The sequence below is a fragment of the Athene noctua genome, chromosome 1 (assembly GCF_965140245.1).
Source record: "Athene noctua chromosome 1, bAthNoc1.hap1.1, whole genome shotgun sequence".
Taxonomy (NCBI): Eukaryota; Metazoa; Chordata; class Aves; order Strigiformes; family Strigidae; genus Athene; species Athene noctua.
The window spans coordinates 238,892,744-238,914,687 of record NC_134037.1 but is presented as its reverse complement, the minus strand read 5'-3'; the positions used below and the strand labels follow the sequence as shown (position 1 = coordinate 238,914,687).

General features: G+C 39.1%; 1 protein-coding gene across 3 annotated transcripts in view; it reads right to left on the bottom strand.

Annotated features, from left to right (window-relative positions):
- DCLK1 (doublecortin like kinase 1) overlaps window positions 1-21,944 on the bottom strand; it is a 255,207-nt gene that overhangs the window by 17,174 nt on the left and 216,089 nt on the right. For all 3 annotated transcript variants that reach the window (XM_074914194.1, XM_074914204.1, XM_074914212.1), the window contains 6 exons: window positions 20,959-21,078; window positions 14,973-15,119; window positions 9,761-9,894; window positions 8,993-9,070; window positions 8,256-8,352; window positions 6,394-6,474 (listed from right to left, as the gene is read on the bottom strand). In XM_074914194.1, the coding sequence (XP_074770295.1) occupies window positions 6,394-6,474; window positions 8,256-8,352; window positions 8,993-9,070; window positions 9,761-9,894; window positions 14,973-15,119; window positions 20,959-21,078 (657 nt within the window). The remainder of the gene's footprint in view (window positions 1-6,393; window positions 6,475-8,255; window positions 8,353-8,992; window positions 9,071-9,760; window positions 9,895-14,972; window positions 15,120-20,958; window positions 21,079-21,944) is intronic.

Here is a 21,944-nt window from a genome sequence, read left to right as displayed (position 1 = left end):
CCTCTACAAACTGAATCTCTGACTGACTAATAACAAGGGACTGCAATTCCTTCCCCCAGTCCCAAGGCACACAAGCCTGGGATCCTTCAGGGAAAGGACAGACAGAGGTACAACCTGCCTGGGAAAGCAGGGAAGGGCTGGAGCCAGCTGTGAATGGCCTCTTCTTCCTTGCCGAAAGACACATTCTCAACTTGAGCTAACCTGAGCTAAAAGTAGGAACACAACTGCACGGCCAAGCACGGTTCTGAAAGGTTCTGCTGTTGTGCACACCAAGCTATCTGGCTGTGCGCGACTTCCAGCCCAGAATCATGCAGTTGGGCCAGGAGGTGCCTTCTCCTGGCCGAGACATCCCATTTTGCAGAGCAAACCTGTCTATCTTCACCTAGGCATGCAGGCATCCTCGCTGCTGAAGCAAAACCCTGACAGAAAGGAGTTCACAGTTTTGTACAAGTCAGCAGCTTGAATTCAAGCCCAAGAAAAGAAAGGAGTTTTTTTAGAAATTGCAAATAAGATCCTTCTGCCTTAAAAAAATGCAGAAAGCCACTGCTTGGTGAGACTTCTCCGCTAGCAGAATATGCAGGATTTCAGGCAACAATATGCAGAACAGGCGGAATAGGCAACAAAACACAAAATTGACAGAATATGCAGGATATCGGGTCACTAGCCATCTGCAAGGTACCCAAGCTGGTACTGCATGGTATGTGTAACTATCAACAGTTGGAAAAGTTCTTAATTCCACTTAAGAGAAGTCCTAGCAGAATACAGGCAAACAAGAGATAAAATCAGAATACAGAGAGATGACAGGCACTTTTTTTTTTTCCTGGCTTTGCAGCAATTCTGAGTGCACTTAAAGAGTTACAGAGTCACTGCAGTAAATCATGAGCTCAGCAAGCACATGAGAATTTTAGGGAGGTTGGTTAGGGTTTGTTATTCATTTAGCTTGGGGAGTTTGTGTTTAGAGATCCCTCACTCACCCCTTAACAGAACGTCTCAGCTGGCAAAATATGGTCAAGTGCACACAGCTGCAAAACACAAAACAAAACAATACAACCCAGTAGCTGATTATTGTCTAGCACTGGGGAGTCTTGGCTCAGTGGTATATGACCCCTAAAAATAACCTGCTTTCCGCTGACCTTGCCTTTCCCAGAAGAAAGCTAGTCTGTAAAGTGAATTCTTCTTCACTAGAGGGGGGGGGAAAAAAAAGAAGAAAAATCATTCCCTTGGTTTTCTTGACATGAAAGTGCACCAAACGTTCATGTCATCTTGTCAGAAGACTAAATTATGGAGAAGACAACAGTTACCAACACTGTGGTAATATTTTATTGGTGAAGTACCACACTCACTGTTCCAATGGCGATGCACCAGAAACACACAGTTTGGGCTTCAGATTTTAGATTAAATATATTCCAGCTCAATTTAAGGATATATGGGAATTACTCTACCATTATTAAATTTTCTTACTACTGTTGGTGCTACCTGATGTTTAGTAGTTATTTTTTTTTATTCCAACGTGCTTTAGAAACAAGCTAATATACATTAGCTGGCTCCTGGAATCACTTCAGCCAACAATAAAATAGATAGATATTGAGGGTGAGAGATGACAGATGTTTAACTACATACAAAACAAGCTGCTCTGCAGTTTAAAAAGGCAAGAAGTGAAAAAAACCCCATCAGATTCACCAGAATCAGCAGGGTAGGTTGTAGAATTGGTGAACAGGCTAAACATTGCTGACAAGAATTTAATCAGTTTGCTTTAATGGGAAGGTTGTCAGTCCCCAAAGAGTTTAGCTGTTCCTTTCCCCTATTTTAACATTTGCTATAGGAACTACTTCTTGCAGTGGGTTAGGATCACAGAATTTCATCTCAGATTTAGCAGACAGGACAAGATCTTTTAAAGATCACTAGTGATTTTTCATGCTTAACTCTGGGAAATTTAAAGGGTCATGATCTTCAGAAAATGTTGACTGCTAATGCTCTGAAAGAATCGCTCTCCTGAGCATGTCTCAGAAGTCGGGCAGTCAAAATCCTTTGACAGTTTGAAAACTCTGGTCCAGAATTTGAGTTTTCACCTGGACTATGCAAACTACTTGGGATCTTAAGATATCTTTTTTATTTGATCAACCTCCACAAAATGGTCTTTCATGGTCTATCTGCAAGAAATCAACATTAAAAAAAAAAAAGAGGCAGAGGGTCTTGGCATCATTTGAGTAATTAATAAACACTGTTTTCATATTTGCGTTGTTCTGTACAGGAAACATTGCCACTCAAAGAAAAAAGAAGTGTTAAAAGATGGAATGAAGTTTAGGATTTCCAGACTCCTATTGCCCTGAAGCACTCAGATCCATTTCACAAGCTTGTCACAAGAGCTTTACTTTCCAGGTCTAAAAGCATCAGATGAACAGGTCATTACATAAATAACAGCAGAAAATTAGAGCAAATAGAAGTGCTGGAAGAACTTTTGGACTCTTTTTCCTTTAAGGATTATAAGGAATTTTTCTTTGGGCAGTGTCCTAGGGTGTAACCAAAAGTAGTACAGCTGCCAAATAAGAAATGTCTTTTTAAATTAACTTTCTTACAAATGTTCAGCTCATTACATTTATTACTTGGTTATTCAATTCTTTTGCACACAGATTTCCAAGGCAGACATGGTTAAGGAAATATGTAAAAGCTCCAGTTTCCCTAATTGTCTTTTATGCTTGTGTGTGTGCCATCTTTTTCCTCCAGCAACAACACATCACATTTTATACTGATGATTTTAGCAGAGAAGGATTTACAGAATGCAATCCATCCTTTTCAGCATTCACTGCTCAGTGCTGTATCAGGAAATATTTACTACTTCTACAGCGAAAAGAGTAGGTTTGTCCTGCAACTTGTATAGTACAATTCAGGTTATCAATAGCATCAATGTTTAAAATGCCAGACCTCAAGTTTCCAGCCTCTTTTATAATTCTTTGGTTTTGCAATTAATTTGAGCAGGTAAAGGAAAAAGCTGAGGTCCCTGTAGGGGAAGTATAAACTGATGGATTTGTTTCCAGGTATACTGCATAGGAGAGACAAATACAAATAAACTAAATGGAGGGGGCAAGGAAATGCTGCTGAATTGCATTTATAATTCAAGATCTCCATCTGTGGCAGTGGCATGTAGCCAACATCTTTTCAGGTTCTGTTTTTTTGAATTGAAAACAGCTGGAATATTATTGACATAGGAACTGCTTTACTGGTCTGACTCTGACCATAACAAGTTTTTCAGTTTCCAAGAGGATTCCAGCTATTTTTATAGCAAGAACTGAAACTGAAATGAGGGTTGGCTCCTACTGAAACTGTCAAAGCACATTCCAGGAATCTCAGCAATTTACCAAGTAATCACATAGTAAGCAGCTATAAAGTAGAATGGTTATTTACAATCTACAAAACGGTTTTATACAGTGTAAGCAGTTACAACACTTCTATCAAAGGTTTGATCAAAGAGAGAAAATGTTTCTTAAAATTGTCGAAGAAAACACATGCCTGATTTTCAAGCCAGCTGTCCTATCCAGTATTTTAGCTGCAAGTTTACCACTCTGTGAATAGGTTCAAAACTGAAATAAAAAAGGGAAAGTAAAGTCCAGCATTTGATGCCATGGAAAAGTATTTAAACAGGTTATCTGTGAAAATGGAGTGTTAGGTGAAAACTCCATGTGCCATTTCTTCTCAGAAAGACAGTATTTTATGGAAGTTGCAGACAATTGATCAGGTAATTCCGACAAATAGATTGCAGAGCCTTTTATAAACGGGTTGAATATATTGATTCCCTGTCCTGAAGCTGGGAAAATGAGGTACGGGGAGGTTGTGTGACCTGCCAGGCAGGTCATGGTATGGGGATGCAAGGTCAGATCTGACACCAGCATATCTTTCTGCCTCTGTACACAGGCAGGCTGTCCCTGCTAAGCTATCTACTGAATACTTCCCAGATCCACTTCAGGAAAGTGTCCTTTTTCACAAAAGCATTTAAGCACCTGTTTCAACTCAGCCATGTTCTTATTTCTCCTGAAGTGAACTAGAATTTTAGTGCCATTTAGTTAATTTTATGCCTAATACTAAGTGCTTCCATGTGTGATGCCTTGAAATAGGAGCGATGTTTGGAATGTACTCAAGCACTTTCCTGAACTGGTCCCAGTGCTGGCCTTTCTCCTTCCAGAAAAAATATCTGAAGGAATTCAAAAGAGGTTTTGATCTGCATTATGAACTATCGTTAGTGTATTGCTGAAGACAAAATACTGGTTCATCTGAGTTGCTAAAAGCAGCAGTTGGACATAAAAGAGGAAATTACAGAGCTGTCATGGAATATTTGTTTCATTTATTTATGGACAGAACTGCTATAGGTTTTGATTGCAAAGAATTATAATCAGCATAAAACTACAAGTGCAGCAGAGCTAGACCAAAGGTGAATTGAACACAGTATCTTGTTTCCAACAGTGCATCATAGTCACTGTTTATGAAATAGTACATTTAACAAAGACAAGTAGATTGTGAACCTTCCCTGGTATATCCTCCGGTTTCTGCCAACCAAGTACTTAAGAACTTGATTGTGAGCCAAGAGCTATATCCAGACTATCATATTTAACAGGCACCAATGGGCTCATCCTCCAAAAATGTATCAAACTCCCTTTTGAATCCATTTATACTTGGCCTCTACAGCATCCTCTGGTAAAGGGCTCCATATTTTAACTTATTGCACAGAAACTCAGGAATTTGCCAGGGTGCTCCGGTAACCAGAGCTCAGGTTTGGTTAATGGAGCTCTTGGGTGTTAAAAGACTTTAGCCCCCAGCCCCTCTCCCTGTCCCTCCCCATCAGCAAGGACATCATCACCATCACGTTACTGACATCTCTTTCTTCTTCTTAATACATCTTGCTAAAACGGCTTCCTAAAACACATCATGGTGTAACTGTAGCCAAAAAAATCCCCAAAAGGTGTCTGGGGGGAGCATTAACCGTTCCAATGTATTTTTCAGAAACAAAGGAAGATTAGTGACCACATCCTCAGGTGGTGTAAACAAGGGATGTTTCCGTAACCTCAGCAGCAGTATGCAGACTGATACCATGGGTGACCTGGCCTCTCTGTGGCTTCTGATCAGTCACTTCCATCAGCAGCACTCCAGAAATCCCCACCTGTTCTTCTCCCGTGGAGACAGAGAGACACCTCAGTCACCAGAAGTCATTATAAAACTGTGACAGAACACTATATCCAAGGACAGCACCTGGCACCAAGGAAAATTAATATTTCAGCTGCTTGAATGTCATCTTGAAAATGAAAAGATTTTCATCAGACATTGTCCTGGATCCTTGCACTCTGTACACTGCAGAAGTGCTCTGCATGATAATAGCATTTACAATTTTTAAAAAAATGGTTTGGGCAAAAAACAAGACTGAAGCATATACTTGGTACACAACTGATCACCACTATTCAGGGCTATCTGGAGGACACTTTCATTAAAAAAATTAACATTTGAGGTTACGTATATTTGAACTTTTAGAATAGTATTTTAGTGATGTTTTGGATACAGCAGCTATGGGACCAAATAGTATTCCGGTGAGGACTGCACACTCAAACTTGTCACAAACAAAATGAAACGTTATTTCTTCTTCCATTATTTTTTTTCTCTGTTCATCCCAATTGTATTTATTTTCTCAATCTTCCCTTCTGAATTTGAATCTGGATTTTCTCCAGTTTTTCTTTCTTGTCACCCAAATATTTTAAGACATATTAAATAGTCTGAAATAATTAACAAATATTAAGTAGTGTCCTTGTCTCAATATTAACTAAAGAGAAATCTCTTTATTCTCTGCCAGATTTATCTGTATGCCACCTCACTGATAATGATTTTTATGGCAAAAGTCCAGTCACTTAGAGACAAGCCAGGATACATAAATAGCTATTTCATGGTAACTCAGATTAAATGGATATGGCTGCAAATAAATATATGTATTTTTCAATGTCAGAAGCTAAATATGATTCTAAAGGTTTCCCTGTTTCATTCTGGATCAAGTAGGCTTAATATTATGGACTATATTTCAAAAATTCTTAATCACAACTGTCAGAGTTTTGAGTCCATCTGATTTTAGGAGAGCAAAATGTGTCACTGAACCCACAAACTGATTGTTGGAGGTATGAAATTGTCAAGTGTGGTTGATATTTGTTGAAAACCTGGCTCAAAATATTTCAGATAAAATGTAGCTGACCATACATAAAACAGTGAATACTACAGGGTATGTATGTAACCCAGTTTATTTCCAGTTAAACCTGTGGCATTTTTAAAATGTACTGGCTCCAGAAGGGCATAGAAAGGACTTGACAGAAAAGAGCTTAAAGGCGCCAAATTACAAGCAGCGTCTACAAGCCTAAGAATACTTACATTAACCCATGGATGCTCAAGAACTTGCAAGGCTGAGAATCGCAGATCTACATCTACTTGAAGCATCATTGTGATAAGTTCCTGAGAAATGGAATACTGGGTCAAATTTAAACATTTTTAAAGAATAAATCAACATTTAATTCACTATAGTGCTCTTCAACTGATTATGTAAGAGGGCTTGAAGAGAGAGTGAACTACCAACTGCAGAAATATATTAAGATTATTTGAAAAAAAAGTACAACTATGAACTGCTGAACTTCAAGATGAACTTTTAAATCAATATCTAACAGTACCTTGGAAAGCTAGAAGACAGTTCTGTAGCCACTGTTTAAGAGAAGAGCACTTAACACATAATGTACAAAACAGATGGTCGTATGAAATTAGGTTAGCTTCCCATTAACAAAAAGCCAATTCCCCAGTAGGAAAAAAGCCAGTAAATCTAGAATTTTACTTTAAGCTCTTGTATAAATGACATAAAAGGTAATTAAAAAAACACCACTTAAAAACATTATTTTTCATAATCTGATTTTCTTTGCAATTACCTAGTTTTCAACTAGCATGTAAATAAACCCGTATCTAATTCCACCAGTGAGTGGAGTGCACAGAAAACAGGAGGGCAGTATGATAGTAAATAAATGGGTGTCACCAAAGACCAAAGTTGATAAATCTGAGTGACAAAACTAAGTTAAATGAATAGGCTGATGCTTCAAATCAGAAATTGTAGACTGGACTATTTGGAAGAAGGAGTTTCACAGGGTAACACAACTGGTAAAGGACTTGCAGATTTCTCATTAATGATGCTACAAAATAAAGTCTGCTACAACACAATGATGTGGTTTAGAGGACTTCTTCCAACTCCGTGACTGTATCTCATTTGTTAACCTCATACTAGTCCTGATCACCCTCCACATATCTCTAAAAGCAGGATGTAACTCTCCAAAGAATGGAGATTCAGAACGTAGAACACTAATTACCTGCATCTACCTCCAAATTTCTTTTTCTTTTTTTTTTTTTTCCTGTGACTAATTAAATTGAAAGAAATAGGAACAGTTTTGCCTGGATTTGTCTTACAGGATACAGAAGTAAACTGGCAGAAATTAAGCACTTATTTACAGGATAATCATATTAATAGTTTTACATTTTGGCTTTTTTTTTTTTCATACATGTAAGTATTATGTCTCCCTTGCTCTCCCTCCATCCCCTTCCCCAACTATAGTGAATGTCAGGTCCCTAGAAATTCTGTGAGTTAAACTGTTGCTCTGGTGCACGAATAAGAGTTAAAAAACTTCAAGCTCCGCCTCCTTTGTGTCACGTTCCAAGAGCCTACGGCTCATGAACTGGTGGCCAGAACAAGTCTGTATTTCATACCACAATGAAAACAGTAAGGAGTTACAGGTTATGCGAGGCCTGGTTCTTTGACAGAAAGAAACAACAGACATATTGTCTAATAGGATTAATAAGGGGAAAACAGCGTCCCTATAATATTATTATATAATATTCAAAGGCTCCAGGTTGGTAACTGGTCCCCATCATAAGTACATATAAAGCACAGTCCCAGGGAGTTTTCAAGCTAAGAAGTGTAGGTCAACCAAAGTTACTGAAATTTTTCTTGATCAGTAAGGGCTGCTGGTGCCTCTGTTGTGTGAAATATCATACAGAGACGGGGTCCATTTCAGTACCACCTGGAGTCTAACAGACCAGTGATCAAACAACAACGTACTTGGTGACCCAGAGGAATTTATGGGTGTAGCAGGACATACATGAGACATGTCAAATACAGCACTGTGAAAGAATAACATGCCTTAGATACTGGCACTGGGAATAATATTGGAGAAGAAAGTATCATCAACTATAAAACCCACCTTTGCAGAGTCAGAAACATTGTCCCAATACGGAGATGGAAAATCCACTTGTCCCATCAAAATCTGATCAAAAAGCACTTCTTGGTCATCTCCACTTCTGCAAAGTAAAAACCATACGAAAAAAACAAAAACACCCACAAAGAAATTATTTCCAGAGCTGGATTCAAGAGGCTTCTTGAAATTGCTTTTAACTGGTGATCCCTTAGTACACTTTTGGAAGCTGTTGATTCCCCTCTGGCATGCAACCATGTCTGTGAATGGTGAGATCATAAAACAAAGTGCATTTGATACATTCTTTCTGAGGTAACCTGCTTGTCTTTAGGATTGTCGACAACTTTGTAATTGCTTTGAGGGGACAAAAGATCTGACATGTCCTTATTAAGTGGCTTACTTTTTAATTACCTTTTACTGACCACAAAATATGTTGTATTTTGTCCATGAAAGAAGATGGTTATTTCACTGTATATTTTAAACATCAGGCAAAGGCACCCAGAACCTATAATGGAGGCTCTTGTTTTGTAATGCAATGAAGTTTAAACTAAAATAAACATGAGACAGAGATTTTGCAGTAAAATCACAAACATTTATGGGGTTTGTGTCAAATACTATGCAGAGCACAGAAAAAAACAAACCCTACAAGCAGAGAACTTCTTCCAGTGGGAATCTCTGTGCTTAATGCAAAAGCAGCACAGGGACCAATTCACAGAACAAGGATGGTTGAATAGATCAGTCCATACCCACGGAATGGAGGAAAACCACAGAGCAGGATGTAAGTAATCACACCCGCTGCCCAGATGTCCACCTTCAAGCCATATCTAGAAGTGTGAGAGACATGGTTAGAGACATTTGACTCCTATGAACTACAGTACAAAGAACAGAGGAAACATTTTCAGAATTATTAATAATTTCCCATATATTTTTATCTGAATTTTCTCTATGTCCTACCTACCTATCCTAATTCCACTTTCAAATCTTTTTAACATTTACATCTTAAAACTACGTTCGAACAGAATGTAGGAGTGAACAGAAGATGTGCTGTATTCCTGAGACAGACAGTGACGCCTACCAACATGAAGCCTGCAAAGGTGACACAGGCTGCTCAAGCCAGAAGGCATTTTACTCTGTGGAACAAATCAGAAGTAGATAGTGTGTCATAGGAAAATAAAATTAAGTTAACAGTAGTTAGCAGTCTCTGGGGACAGCTTAAGAATTAACGTATCTGCAGATGTGTAGTTGGTAACTCAGTGTTAAGATGACAAGTTTGAGGCCAACAACTGACAGAGGAACCTGATATAACTCCAAAGTTGTTTCTGCTCTGAGCTGGTTTGCACAAGATAGCCTCCAGAGGACCCTTCCAACTAAATTGTTCTATGAGCCATGATTCTGTGTCATACCCAAGCAAAAGTAGAATAAAAATCTTAATTGCAAGAACTCCTGTCTGGCACATTGTTGAGAACATGCTCCACTGTGTACCGATCAATGAATCATCACTAGAAGTGATTTACCCAGTTTCAGCAATGATTTCTGGAGCTACATATGTTGGGGTCCCACAAACAGTATATAGAGGTCCATCCACAATTGTTGCTAGGCCAAAGTCTCCCAGCTTCAGGGACTTGCTTCCATCTTGGTGTTCGTAAACCTAAATCAGGAGGAAAATTCAAAGGTTTAACACAATACCATCAAGGTAACTACTGTATCATTTACTAACTGCCTGAAATGTTCCTTCTAATTTGCATTCTTTTTTCTCTCCTTATCTATAACATACTTCTCTGCATGCTTTGAAAATTCACAGACAATTTGGACAACTTCCATTGAATACACTCAGGATTTGGGAAAAGACTTACCTTGTTACCTGGTCAACAAAAGACATACTACTTGCTAGAATCTAAAGCCCAGAAGCAAAAGTTTGACCTTCCAGCAGTGACATTCCTAGGTTAACACCCCACTGACAGCCAATTCATAGTGTAGGGTTTCTGAGTTTATACCTTTTACTTGCACAGACTTTAAAGGCTTGCACAGGAACTTCAACTTCTTAGATAATACAACAGTGACTGCACTGATAGCAGCAACAGATTCTTCTCTGTGTATTGAAGTAATAAGATGCAAACCTGGGTGGACTATTTCACCTAGAAACACCGTCCTCTCCTTGGATGACCGTTAAACACCAATCAGTGTCTTAGGGTTATGTTACCATCATCAACAGACATAGGTAGGGCTGTTAATGAGTATACCTGGAAATCCTGTCTTAAGACATGATCTTCACCACAGCAACATGATCCTTCATGGGTTTTTATGGGTGCAAAGGGAGATTAAGGTACAGTCACAAGAAAAAAGCTAGGAACATCAATAAAAAATACACAATTTTAAAAGCTGAGTCAATGAAAAAGAACAACCCCAAACCTGCAAACACTGAAAAATTACAAAAAAATGTTTAAAATAGACTAAAATCTGTCTAAATTAAACACTAGACTGTGAGTCTTTCTTTAATCTAACTGCTGGTTTGGGTTCTTGCTTCCTATTTTGAAATTGTTTATGATGCTGTTTACCACAACAGCACCTTAAAAAATGGAAACTGTCTACAGGAGGCCTTCTTAAAGTATATATGCATCACTTTATTATTTTACAATTCAATTTGAAGCTACATGCAGTCTGGCTCACCAATAGTGATATCCTGACAACAATTAGCAGTAACACTGTGCAAAACCAGAAGACATTCAAAACCAAAATAATCCTTAATACCTATCTTGACCAGCTACTCCTACAACAGAAATCACATTTATCTAGAATGGTTTGCAGAGGAAAATCCTAGATTTTTTTTTCTTAGAAAAATACAATAAATTCTAAAATAGACACTTGAACAGTTCACTTGGTGCAAAAAAGAAATCTTGAAGTTTCTTGACACTGTTTGCTACAGATCTCCTATAGCTCTTAATAATTATTTATATTATTACCACCCCCCCTCCCCCCCCAGTTTTTCCTTTGTTAATGTTAGTCATGTCTAGAGAGAAAACCTCTCTCTGTCCTGAATCCCTACTACCAGGTGATACAGCCACAAGCTGTATTCAGAATACACAAAATTCTTCCCCCTTCCTTATGTTATTTTTAATACTACAACTGGATCTTTAAGAGGACCAGTAATTTGATAGGGATTCACATTTCTCTGCTACTAAGCCAGAAAAAAAAGATAGGCTTATAGAAAAGCACTGGAAAAAAAGCAATTATGGTTTTATTAAAAACACAGATTGTTAAATACATCTGGTTCCTGAAACTAAAGAAAGTGCTCTCTGAAATGGCAGTAATAAATCTAATTTCAACAACAGTTTTAATTAAAAGCTAGAGACTAGGACTTTAAATATTCACTTGCTGAAAAATGTAAAGTGTGCACTTAGACATCAAGAGCTGAATCCAGTCTAATTAGCATTTCATATTCTATTTCATGTGGTTATCTTTTACAAAGCCCTCTAAGTTGTGTTAACCTAGTGAACATTCATAAGTTCCTTCCTTCAACAGACTGCACCTTGTATGACTCAAATATCCTAGAAATTAATTATGGAAGAGGCTTCTTTGGCAATGTTTACCAATGCAGAAGGTTTAGTACTGTGCATTTTCTAGTATTTTGCCCCATCTGTTTCCAGGAACTATTTTCCTTTGAAAACTACTTCAGTTGACTTGTAAAACTGAAGAAAGTAACTTTTCCTCACCCTTTTATAACTCCATATAAAAAGGAGCCCAATGTGAAGCTGTGGTATGTTACTTGCCAGTCAAGGAATGCGAAAGATAATTTAATGCTCATGTTATTCAGAACAAACACTATATATGTTCCACTGCATTTAAATACTGCAGGGCAATTAAAGAAATGGGGATTAGTGCAAATTACCCACTATGTAGTGCTTTCACTGTTTTAACTAAGCAATAAAACTGTGTAATTGTACAACACTAATTGAATGCAGCCACACATAATTGTGTGCCACCATATGTATCCTATTACTATAAAGACTGTCAGTATTTTCTAAGCTGCTCTTGTGATCAGTGCAGATGGCAACAGTCAGAGAAGTTGTTCTCTAGGGTTTATTATATGGCTATAAAGACATCCCATGACTTGACAAAATAAACGTGCTAAATAGCAGCAATTATGAAAAATGTTCCAATTAAAACATGGAAGACACTCTCTAGAGTAAAAAAAAAAAAAAAAAAAGCTAAAAATTCACAGGTATTCAGCATACCCTAAACTCGTGGACAGTTGACTGTTAGGTGGGCTTTGTATGCTTTGAGGATAAGGAACATTTAAGCACTTATAGAAATACCTGATATTGCACATAGGACATTGAGACAGGGTCACACATGCAAAGATTTATCAGCAGGGTCTATAGCTAATGGCACACATCATCTCTAAGCATGAAAGTTACTCTTGGGGAAGAAGAAAAATGAAAGGAGAGAAAGAGGGAGGTGAAAGGGAAAGCTCTTAGGAGCTGGGAAGAGATGCAATAAGGGGAGGCTCTACATGAGCATCCTCCTCTGGGCACCCTCTCCACAGCAGCATGTTCTCCTTCACCTCCAATATTTTTCCTGTAGTAACTCTAAAGCTTTTGTCAGGCCTTGCTCATCCCCCTTGCTTTTTCCTACTAATGGGGCTGTTAGTCTTGGCACATGTATTGATCAGGGCAGATGCTGCTCCCCTGGTTAGTTGCTCCACTTTGGGCAGGTCTGTTATAGGCTCCACTAAACCTAAAGCTACAGCCTGCAAGTAGGAAAAGGGCTTGAGGGGGAAAGGGCTGATTCTCACACCGGTGGTCAGGAGAACCTGCTGTAACAACACTAGGGGGTTTGCAGGTGCAAGACCATGACAGTAACGGTGTGAAAGCAACAGCACAAGAACAAGGGAAAAATACTGCCATGACCAGCCAGGTGAGAGGTTACAGAGCTGCAGGCAAAAGTGAGGCTACAGAAGGCAAGAAGGTCTTTAGCAACAGAAAGGCTATGATTCATAAGATATTTTGCAAGTGTTTTATAAATGCCATGAAAATAATCCTAATTGCAGTCTTGTGATAGAAGGAACTACCCATCCCATTTCACAGATATGAAGGTAAGAGTAGAAAGGTCAAGAGACATTAAGGCCAATGTCAGAGACAGGGTCAGAACTCAGGTAAGGCTGGTTCCTAAGCACTCCTCTAAAACATTGTTCGTTTCTTTCAAGGACCCGATAAACCTTAGACAATTAATATAATCTATGAATCAAATGCTGGCTTTTGAGAGTCAGGATACTGCCAGAGGTTAAGCGCTGCATCCTCACTGCTCAGTATCAATATCACTGTAGGACTTTACATATGCACAACACTGGAAAAATCACTCAGAAACATTTCAGCTACAATGCAAACAGTGTGATCATTCCTGGTAATGGGTAATTACCAGAGATGGCTGGCCATGCAAATCTAATCCTCTCCCTGCTGCCCCCATCTCCTGCCTTTCTCTCTTACCCCAAAATCTTAACTCTATTGTTGTCAGACTTTAGGCATCCAGAGATGTGCCAAGGCAGCAGCAGAGCAAGCCTTGCCCCAGACCATGACCCTCCTGCACGTTCCAGGTTACAGCATAAATGAATCCGGGCATATGATTGCTGTAACTTCTGCATGCAGCCACCTAAGTACATCAGCACAAGGGCTACAAAACAAGTATCAATTGTTAGAGTCTAGTGAAACTTCTACCCAACAAGTTTATAGCAGTTTCTGGAAAATGAGGGCAGGCTACTTCCTCACCCAGAACTATAAAGGCACCTGCCTCTAGAGGAACCTCAACTATAGAAACGGAAGTTTAGTAAGATCTACTTGAGTCAACTTTTCCATAAAACCTCTTCAGGGTCAACTAGGACTAAGTGCAGTAACTCATGGCAGAGAGCACACAACTGAGAGCACTGATATTCTAGGCATCTTAAGCAATGTTTTATGGTTGATGAATATATGGATAATTGGGACATCTTGATACTGGAACATGTCACCAAATTCAGGAAAGCTCAGAGAACAGTGAAATAATAATGGGAAATTAATTTCTCATAAGAAATAAAACTATGTTAGTTGGAGAACACAATTGCTGCATTCAAGAGTGCAAAATTCTCAGAAGGACTAATTGCCAGGGTGTTTTTAATTGTCCTCAGTGGATAGGGCTTGTACAGATTGAGTCAGGAAAAGGAAGATTTAGGCTGTGTATTTGGGAAAGTGGCTTAATAAAAAGTGCTATAGGATTATTTGGAAGATGCAGCATGGAAAGGAAGGACACTGAAGTATCTTCCTGGTTGTGCTCTGACGTGCTACATGATTAGGGCACAACATTTACACCCACCATATTTGTAAAAACTGAACGGCTGCTAATTACTGAGGCAGCTGTGGAAGTACAGAATAGTCTATTGAGGACAGAACACCTTTGTATTTATGAGAAGCTTGAAATTATACTGTAGCTTACTAAAAGGTCACTTCTAGTGATCACTGGAACACCTCTGCTGCTGTTTCCTGGGGAACAGTCTAGACATACCAGCTCATGTTACTGTAGTTTTTGTGATAACTCTATTCTTAGGAGAGTTTTACAATATTAAGGTTAAAATTAAAAGACCAATGACTTAAAAGACTGAAATAAAACTGGTGGGTATGTGGAAGGAGGGAGAAGAGCAGGCCTTCTCTCACACACTCCCAAGTTACCAACAGTACTGAAAACTGAATCTTCACTTACCAATAAATTCTCCGGCTTGATATCCCTGTGGACAATGTTCAGGCTGTGAAGATATTTGATGGCACTGGCCAGATTGTAAAGCATCCCACTGGCATCCCGCTCTGTATATTTGTTGGTGGAAGTAATAGCATCAAAAAGATCTCCTCCCTGGAGCAAAATGACCATGGCATATGAGTAATACTGCTTGTGAAATGACTGAAAATTTAGGGAAGATCAAGAAGCATGTTTTATAGATGAGCAGAAGGAGGGAGGAGCAGCACAGTTTCCTTGCAGCTATAAACTATGGGTACTGTGATGACATCCCCCATAATGGCAGCTGAACATATCGCAAACTCAGAACCATTTGTCATGGCTTAGTTGGTTATCCAAGAGGCCAGAGTGTCTACTGCAAACGGTTCCCACCTGCTGCTGCTTTTGTAACATGTCCAGCACTTGCCAACCTGTGTGTTCAGAGACCCTGTTGAAAATTTCTGGCATGCCTACATGCTTGCCTGTCATGATGCCGTGTACCAGCTCTTGCCACTCTTTATTATAATCACAAACAGGCTGACATAAAATTTTTTCCCAAAGTCTGACTGAACTCCAGAAAGACATAGGAACTCTGAGTAAAACTCAAACCAGCTACCTGTCATCACTGCTCGTGTATTTTAAAAGTCTGTTTCCATCTCATAAAACTGAAAATATGGATTTTGGAACCCACTTTCTGTACATAAGATGTGAAGTTTTTGGTAGTGCAATGCTTCTTGCATCTAATACTGAAGAACTTTCCAGCATATATGTCAGACAATCATACTAGAATACACTTAAGAATTAACATTAGTATTGTACCACAGCTACAAATACAGATGGCACCTTGTGCCATTTCCAGCTTGTCCTGTGTAATTCAGCTAAAAGCTACTGTCAGTGAAAAGAAAAAAAAAAAAAACACCACAAGAAAACAAGAGAGAAAGAAAGAAAGAAGAAAAGAAGGAAAATTAAGTGGAAGTCCTCAAAGTTGAAATGATCTTCACCAGGATCTGAGGCAGGCATGACATTTGGACTGTATTTCCAGAGCTGAGCTGGCAAGTGGGAAGAAGAACATGTAAGCACTTGGAGAAAGACCAAAGGATAAGTTTAAAGAAGAGATTAAGGAGGAAGCCTGACAGAGTGGAGGAAAAACCAAACATCTTTTGAAAGATACTACTCACAAGTATTGGGCCTTCATCCAAAATCAAAGCAGTACCTTAAAGAAAACACCATAAAAAAAAAAAAAAAAAAAAGAGGAGGGAAAAATAATTCTGCAAAAACAATGCAAAAAAATCCCTGCTGCAGTCAAAACATGAAGAAAAAAAACCACAGGAGACTGTGAAAAAGTAGATATTTTCTGAAGGCAACAGAAGAGTCCCAGCTTTGCCAACTCTCATGATTTTATCAACAGCCTCAATTAATTTGCTTTTTTTTTTTTTAAGGCTCAGCTCCAGAGTAAACACTGTTTTCAATCCTTAGTGAAAGGAAGAGGGGAAAGAAACAAAACCAGATTTTTTTCCGGGAATCACAGCTACAGAGAAAAAGGGAAAGACAACCACCAGAGACTCAAATCTGAGAAAGCAGACATTACCTGTTAAACCCCAACCAACTATTGTAAATTTTGCATTGTTGAGGTGCAGCTGAAGCCTGCCAGTGCACATTTATTCCCACTGCAGATGCAAAACCCCAGTTTTGGAAACTGCTTGCAGCCAACCATTGTCAAATCTGGACCACATCAAAACCTCTTGCTCTGGCTAGTGACTGATCAAGATACATCAAGATACATAGTGTCAAGGAAAAGGAGGGATAAAAGGCCAAGCTAAACCAGATAGAGGATTAGAGAGCAAGGCCAAATATTTGGCAAAAGTACAATACCATGTACTTCATGGCATTATCTGATCCCTAAGTATTAGATATCAGCATGTGGCAAAATATGTGGGATAAATAATCTATCTTCCCTAAGATCCTTCCTGTGAAGACCCTGTACCAGCTGCTTTTTAACATGAGGTAGTGGATTAGACAGATTGTTGGTCTTATCTAATATGTTCCAGATGCTCAGGAGAAGTGTCAATAACATCAGCAAAGGATCTGCCTCCAAACAAAGAAAACAGTGCAAGCTGAGATATGAGAGGCAGGAAAGAATGAAGCTGGATCTTAAAAAGAGAAGGTAAAATTTTTGCCTGAAATCAGAAGAAAAAGTACAAATGTACAAATGTTCATGTGCAGGAGAAACCTAAACTGAGAACAAGATAGAGACTGCAGAGCACACTAACAGATGGTCAAGCCAATCTGAAGCAGATTAATTTCTCCATTTAAGCAGTCTACTTTACTCAGTAAAATTTCTTACCAGGTAGCCTGCTAAGGAAAGAGAGCATATTTAGTCTGTGGGATTCTCTGCAGGTAAAAGAGAGGTAATATCCTGGAAAGAGTTAACAGAGCTGACAGCTGTATCAGGCAGAATTGTTTTCAGACTTCCCTTTCCCCGAAGAGCACTTTAACCTGCAAGGTTCTGCTTAGCCAATTCACACAGCAGGTCACTATCATTTATTCAGGCACAAGGGTTGAGTTCAGGATGACATTTCAGTCTTAAATCCCCTGTTCTGGAGTGATATGGGACCAGCAACATCTGAATGCAGTTTTTATCATCTGTGCACATGAGGAAGTATACTTGGAAGTACAGTAACCAATTATTTATTTATTACCTTGTTATGTAAATGATATAATCTCTCTTTTCTTCTGCAAAAGTGAAATCATATCCTGGAGCAGTAAAGGAAACTCTGCAATAAATCTTGCTTGTTAAATTGGCCAAACCCCTGTTAGGTTTGAATAACAATTTTGTTTCGCTGTGTAAAAAGGCAACGTGCCAGAAACCAGGTTCTTGCTTCCTTTTACAAGCACCACTTGCAATGTGTTTATATTTGTATTTATGAAGTGCTTTTTCTTACACTTTACAAAGCAATGAATGGCCTATCTGCCATGAAGTGAGGGCAGTATTTGCAGCAGCCACTTATGTCAAACATGTTACTGCCAATTAATGCAGGGTGGTATTAACTGAAACCGTGCTCTGCAGTATCAAGTCTTTTCTCCTTGAATTTCTTTCCTGTCTGTGAGTTTGATTTAAAGTCAGGTCTTCAAAAGTCAGTCAATAACAGATGGTTAATCAATTCTAACAGCGCAGGCTATGAAATGGTAACAGTCAGGATTGGTGAATTAACAATTAATGTCTTTCCAGAAATACCTTCCCTGGTGCCCATAGAGTATAACAAGGCTTTTTTTTCCCCAATTAAACATTAGCAAATAGATGTTTGCTTCAAAGAAACAAAGTTGACTTCCCAGGATCAGGATACTTCTAAGTTTCTTCTATTATTCCACATAAAAGCAAAGAACATTAAAACAGTGCTCTCTAGGATATCTGTACTACAGAGATGTCTATAAAACCCTTCTATAGCATAACTAAAAGCACAAATATCTTAGTATGTGCAGTAACCCTGAATAGTAAACAAGCAAGAGTGCAAGAAAACAGATTTTTTCTGGAAAGTGAATATAATGGATGGTTTTATTTATATACATCTTTTAGGCTAGTTAATTTGTAAGACTTGTCAGTCCCCTCCTCTCTTATTTAGCTGTGTAGGACTTTGATTAAAAATCCAGCAGAGACTAGAGTTTGAATATTTTCCAAGTATGAATAGCACAGCAGGTTGCACCCATAAAACCAGCTATGTGCTTATGTCTTGGCATGTTAGACAAGGCACAGCTTTTACTTCTTAGCACACCTCATGGGGCCAAGATGAAGGATTTCTCAATGAAGGCTGAAGCTGTGGCTACATTAGATTACAATGCTGTGCAAGAGTACTGAGGTACCTTTGAACAAGCTCTCATGGATACTGGAAAAACCCACAGCAGCATGGATCTCAGAGTGAGATCACTTATCACAGAAAAGAGCAGTAATTATGATTAAAATAGTGTTAGATGGCTAATGGCATCTGATCTGAAGCTGTGCTATTCCACATTGCACTCCTCAGTGCGAGAGAGGGCTGTGACTATGAAGAACATAGGGAAATTCTTCCGGGACTGGTTACACAGAGAGATTCATGGCATGGAAGAGTGCCAGTACTTTCCATTTTTCTTAGGATTTAGCCTCTCCATCACAGACAAAATGGGGATGCTGGGCACCTTGTCAGCTCCTTGCCACCAGCATGTCCCAGTGTGTTTCCTCAGAGCTTGGAGATGGTGGACACTAGGGTTAGTGAGACCATAAGCTCCATAGCACCACTTAAGCCCAGTAGGACATCTGGCAGGCTCAAAATGCAGAGGACAATGTTGCTATCTCCTAAGCTGTGGGGCATGGCCTGAGCTTCTCAGGGATAACAAGGCTGTCCCAGCCTGCCACAAGGACAGGAAAAATATGTGACCATCCACCCATGGGCCACACTTGACAGCCACCCAGCTCTGCGCTGGAAACACAGCTTGCGCCACCACTGCTGCCACGGAGCACAGGGGATAATGGAACAGAACAAAAAACTTTTCATTCTCCTTGCTTTCGTATTCCAGCCCAGCGATTGAGAAGTTCTTTAAGAAATACTTGGACCTGGGATCATCCTATCTAAGATCTCAATGAGGTGCCTACATTAAGAGGATACCCTAATCTCCACCTACAGCCACAGCAAAGAAGATAACAATCCTGCTTGCCAAAATCACTTTTTCTCATGACTTCTCACGGTGCCTGTTTCTAACCGTGGACAGAGAGGATGTCTACTGAAGGTGACCACATTTTAATTTAAGTGGAATTGATCTGGGTGCCAGGGTTCAGAGTGCCTGATTTACTCACAAGTGTTGAGCATGCACATACAACAGGCCTGCACAAAACCACTGCTGACGCACAACTTTATTGTAATCTTTGTCCTTAAGCACTTAAAACTGTGGATTTCCCAGGTGTAGGCACGATAGGCCGCCCCAGGAGAACTTGCTGACCAAAATACGGAAAAGGAGGTAGCTGTTGGAAAGATGTCCTTCCCACAGGATAGTTGAGGAGGGAAGGACAATCTCTAATCCCACTAGTGGATGTGAAAAACAGATGTATTCTGTTAAAGTAGGTATGGAGGACAAGATGTCCTCAACAGTTTTCTGTCCTAATTTGTACAATTTACTCAAATGTAATCTTACCACCTTTTATGCATGATGACATACTTGTGTATTAGTACCAGAACTGAGAGCTAAATTCATACTTCTTGCACTGCACCGTTGACAGTATGGGGGCAAGAGAAGACCTGGTCTGAGTTTCATAATCCATTTTGAATATATGCATGAGATCTGAAAGGTACTATGAAGAAATAAATACAGTCCCAAATGTAAAACACTGTGTTCACAAACCTATTTTTCAGAATAGAACCATGCTTTAAATATCTGTTTTTTCTCTTTCACTTTCCCCTCCTCCAGCTTACATTTAAATTATTATCAAGAAGGCAAGCCTGACAATGTGTTAATATAAATCAGTAGAGAAACAAGACAGGTAATATTGTTTAAATTTAACATAAATTTATAACATTCAATTAAACTATTTTATCAAAGAATATGGAATTTTGAAGGCTGGCATTTAAGACTATTTGGACTGAGTCTATTTTCAATTCACCTCAAGGCAGATGCTTTTCTTTCAGATAAAACTTTTTAGAGACTTCTTTTGGGGAAACAAATAAAACTAGTGATCTCCCAAGTACTGTCCACAGGGCACTTCTGAGTGCCAAAACCAGGACAGTCCTACAGAAAGTTAGACAAATATTTGAAATATTTGAAAGCTATAAAAAAAATCTGACAGTGGGTTACGCATCTTTCAGCAGGGTGCTGAATAAGATTACCTTCAGAGACCCCTTTCATTCTAAATTATTCTGGGATTACATGATTTTTAGTAACTGTTAGTACCAATGAAATTTCTCAATATGGTTGAAAGAACTCTTAATAAACAGCTTGTCTCTAAAATACTCACCTTTACAAGTTCCATGACAAGGTACAACTCAGTTGGCATGTCCATCTCCTCAATTAGAAGTACAATATTGGGATGCTTGACTCGTCTTAAAATAGATACCTCGTTCTGGATCATGTGTTCCTGCCACACAAAAGAAATCTTTAATAAGTATGGGTTGGTGAGAAAAAAACTTTCACAGTGGAAAAAGCAGAGAGAATTTGGACCTGCATGGATTTTTCAGGGTTTTTGGAAAGGTAACGAACGTTTCCTCCAGAAATATGGAAGGAATATGTCTAGAAATAACATCAGTGTAATAACTGAAAGTAACAGAGAGTAGAATGCAAAAAAAGTCATGGAGGAAAAGACGTGTTTCTGATGCAGGAAAATTTTATAAGATTTTTTTCTCTGAGGCAGAATCTTCTGATTTAAAAATGTGATACCATCTTCTCAGAGAATCTTTTGTTATAGATTTCAAAAGCTAACAGTCACTTGGTATAAAACTGGTATCGATTTGATTAACCTTGCATACTGTTTAGACATAGTGACTAGTGTTGTTATAATTATTCTATTTTTCTGTTTTCTATAACATCTGAAATTATGAAAGTTAGAGGACAGGGTTGTTCAGTCCTGTGGAGAAGGACTTGGGGGTATTAGTGGATGGAAAACAGATTCTGAGCCAACAATGTGCGCTCACAGCCTGGAAAGCCAACTGTACCCTGGGCTGCATCAAGAGAAGTGTAGCCAGCAGGTCAAGGGAGGTGATTCTCCCCCTCTACTCTGCTCTCATGAGACCCCACATGGAGTGCTGTGTCCAGCTCTGGGATCCCCAATATAAGAAGGACATGCACCTGCTCGAGTGGTTCCAGAGGAGGCCATGAAGATGACAGGAGAGGCTGGAGCACCTCCCTTATGAGGACAGGCAGAGTGTTGGGGTTGTTCAGTCTAGAGAAGGCTCCAGGGAGACCTTATAGTGGTCTTCAAGTACTTAGAGGGGGTCTACAGGAAAG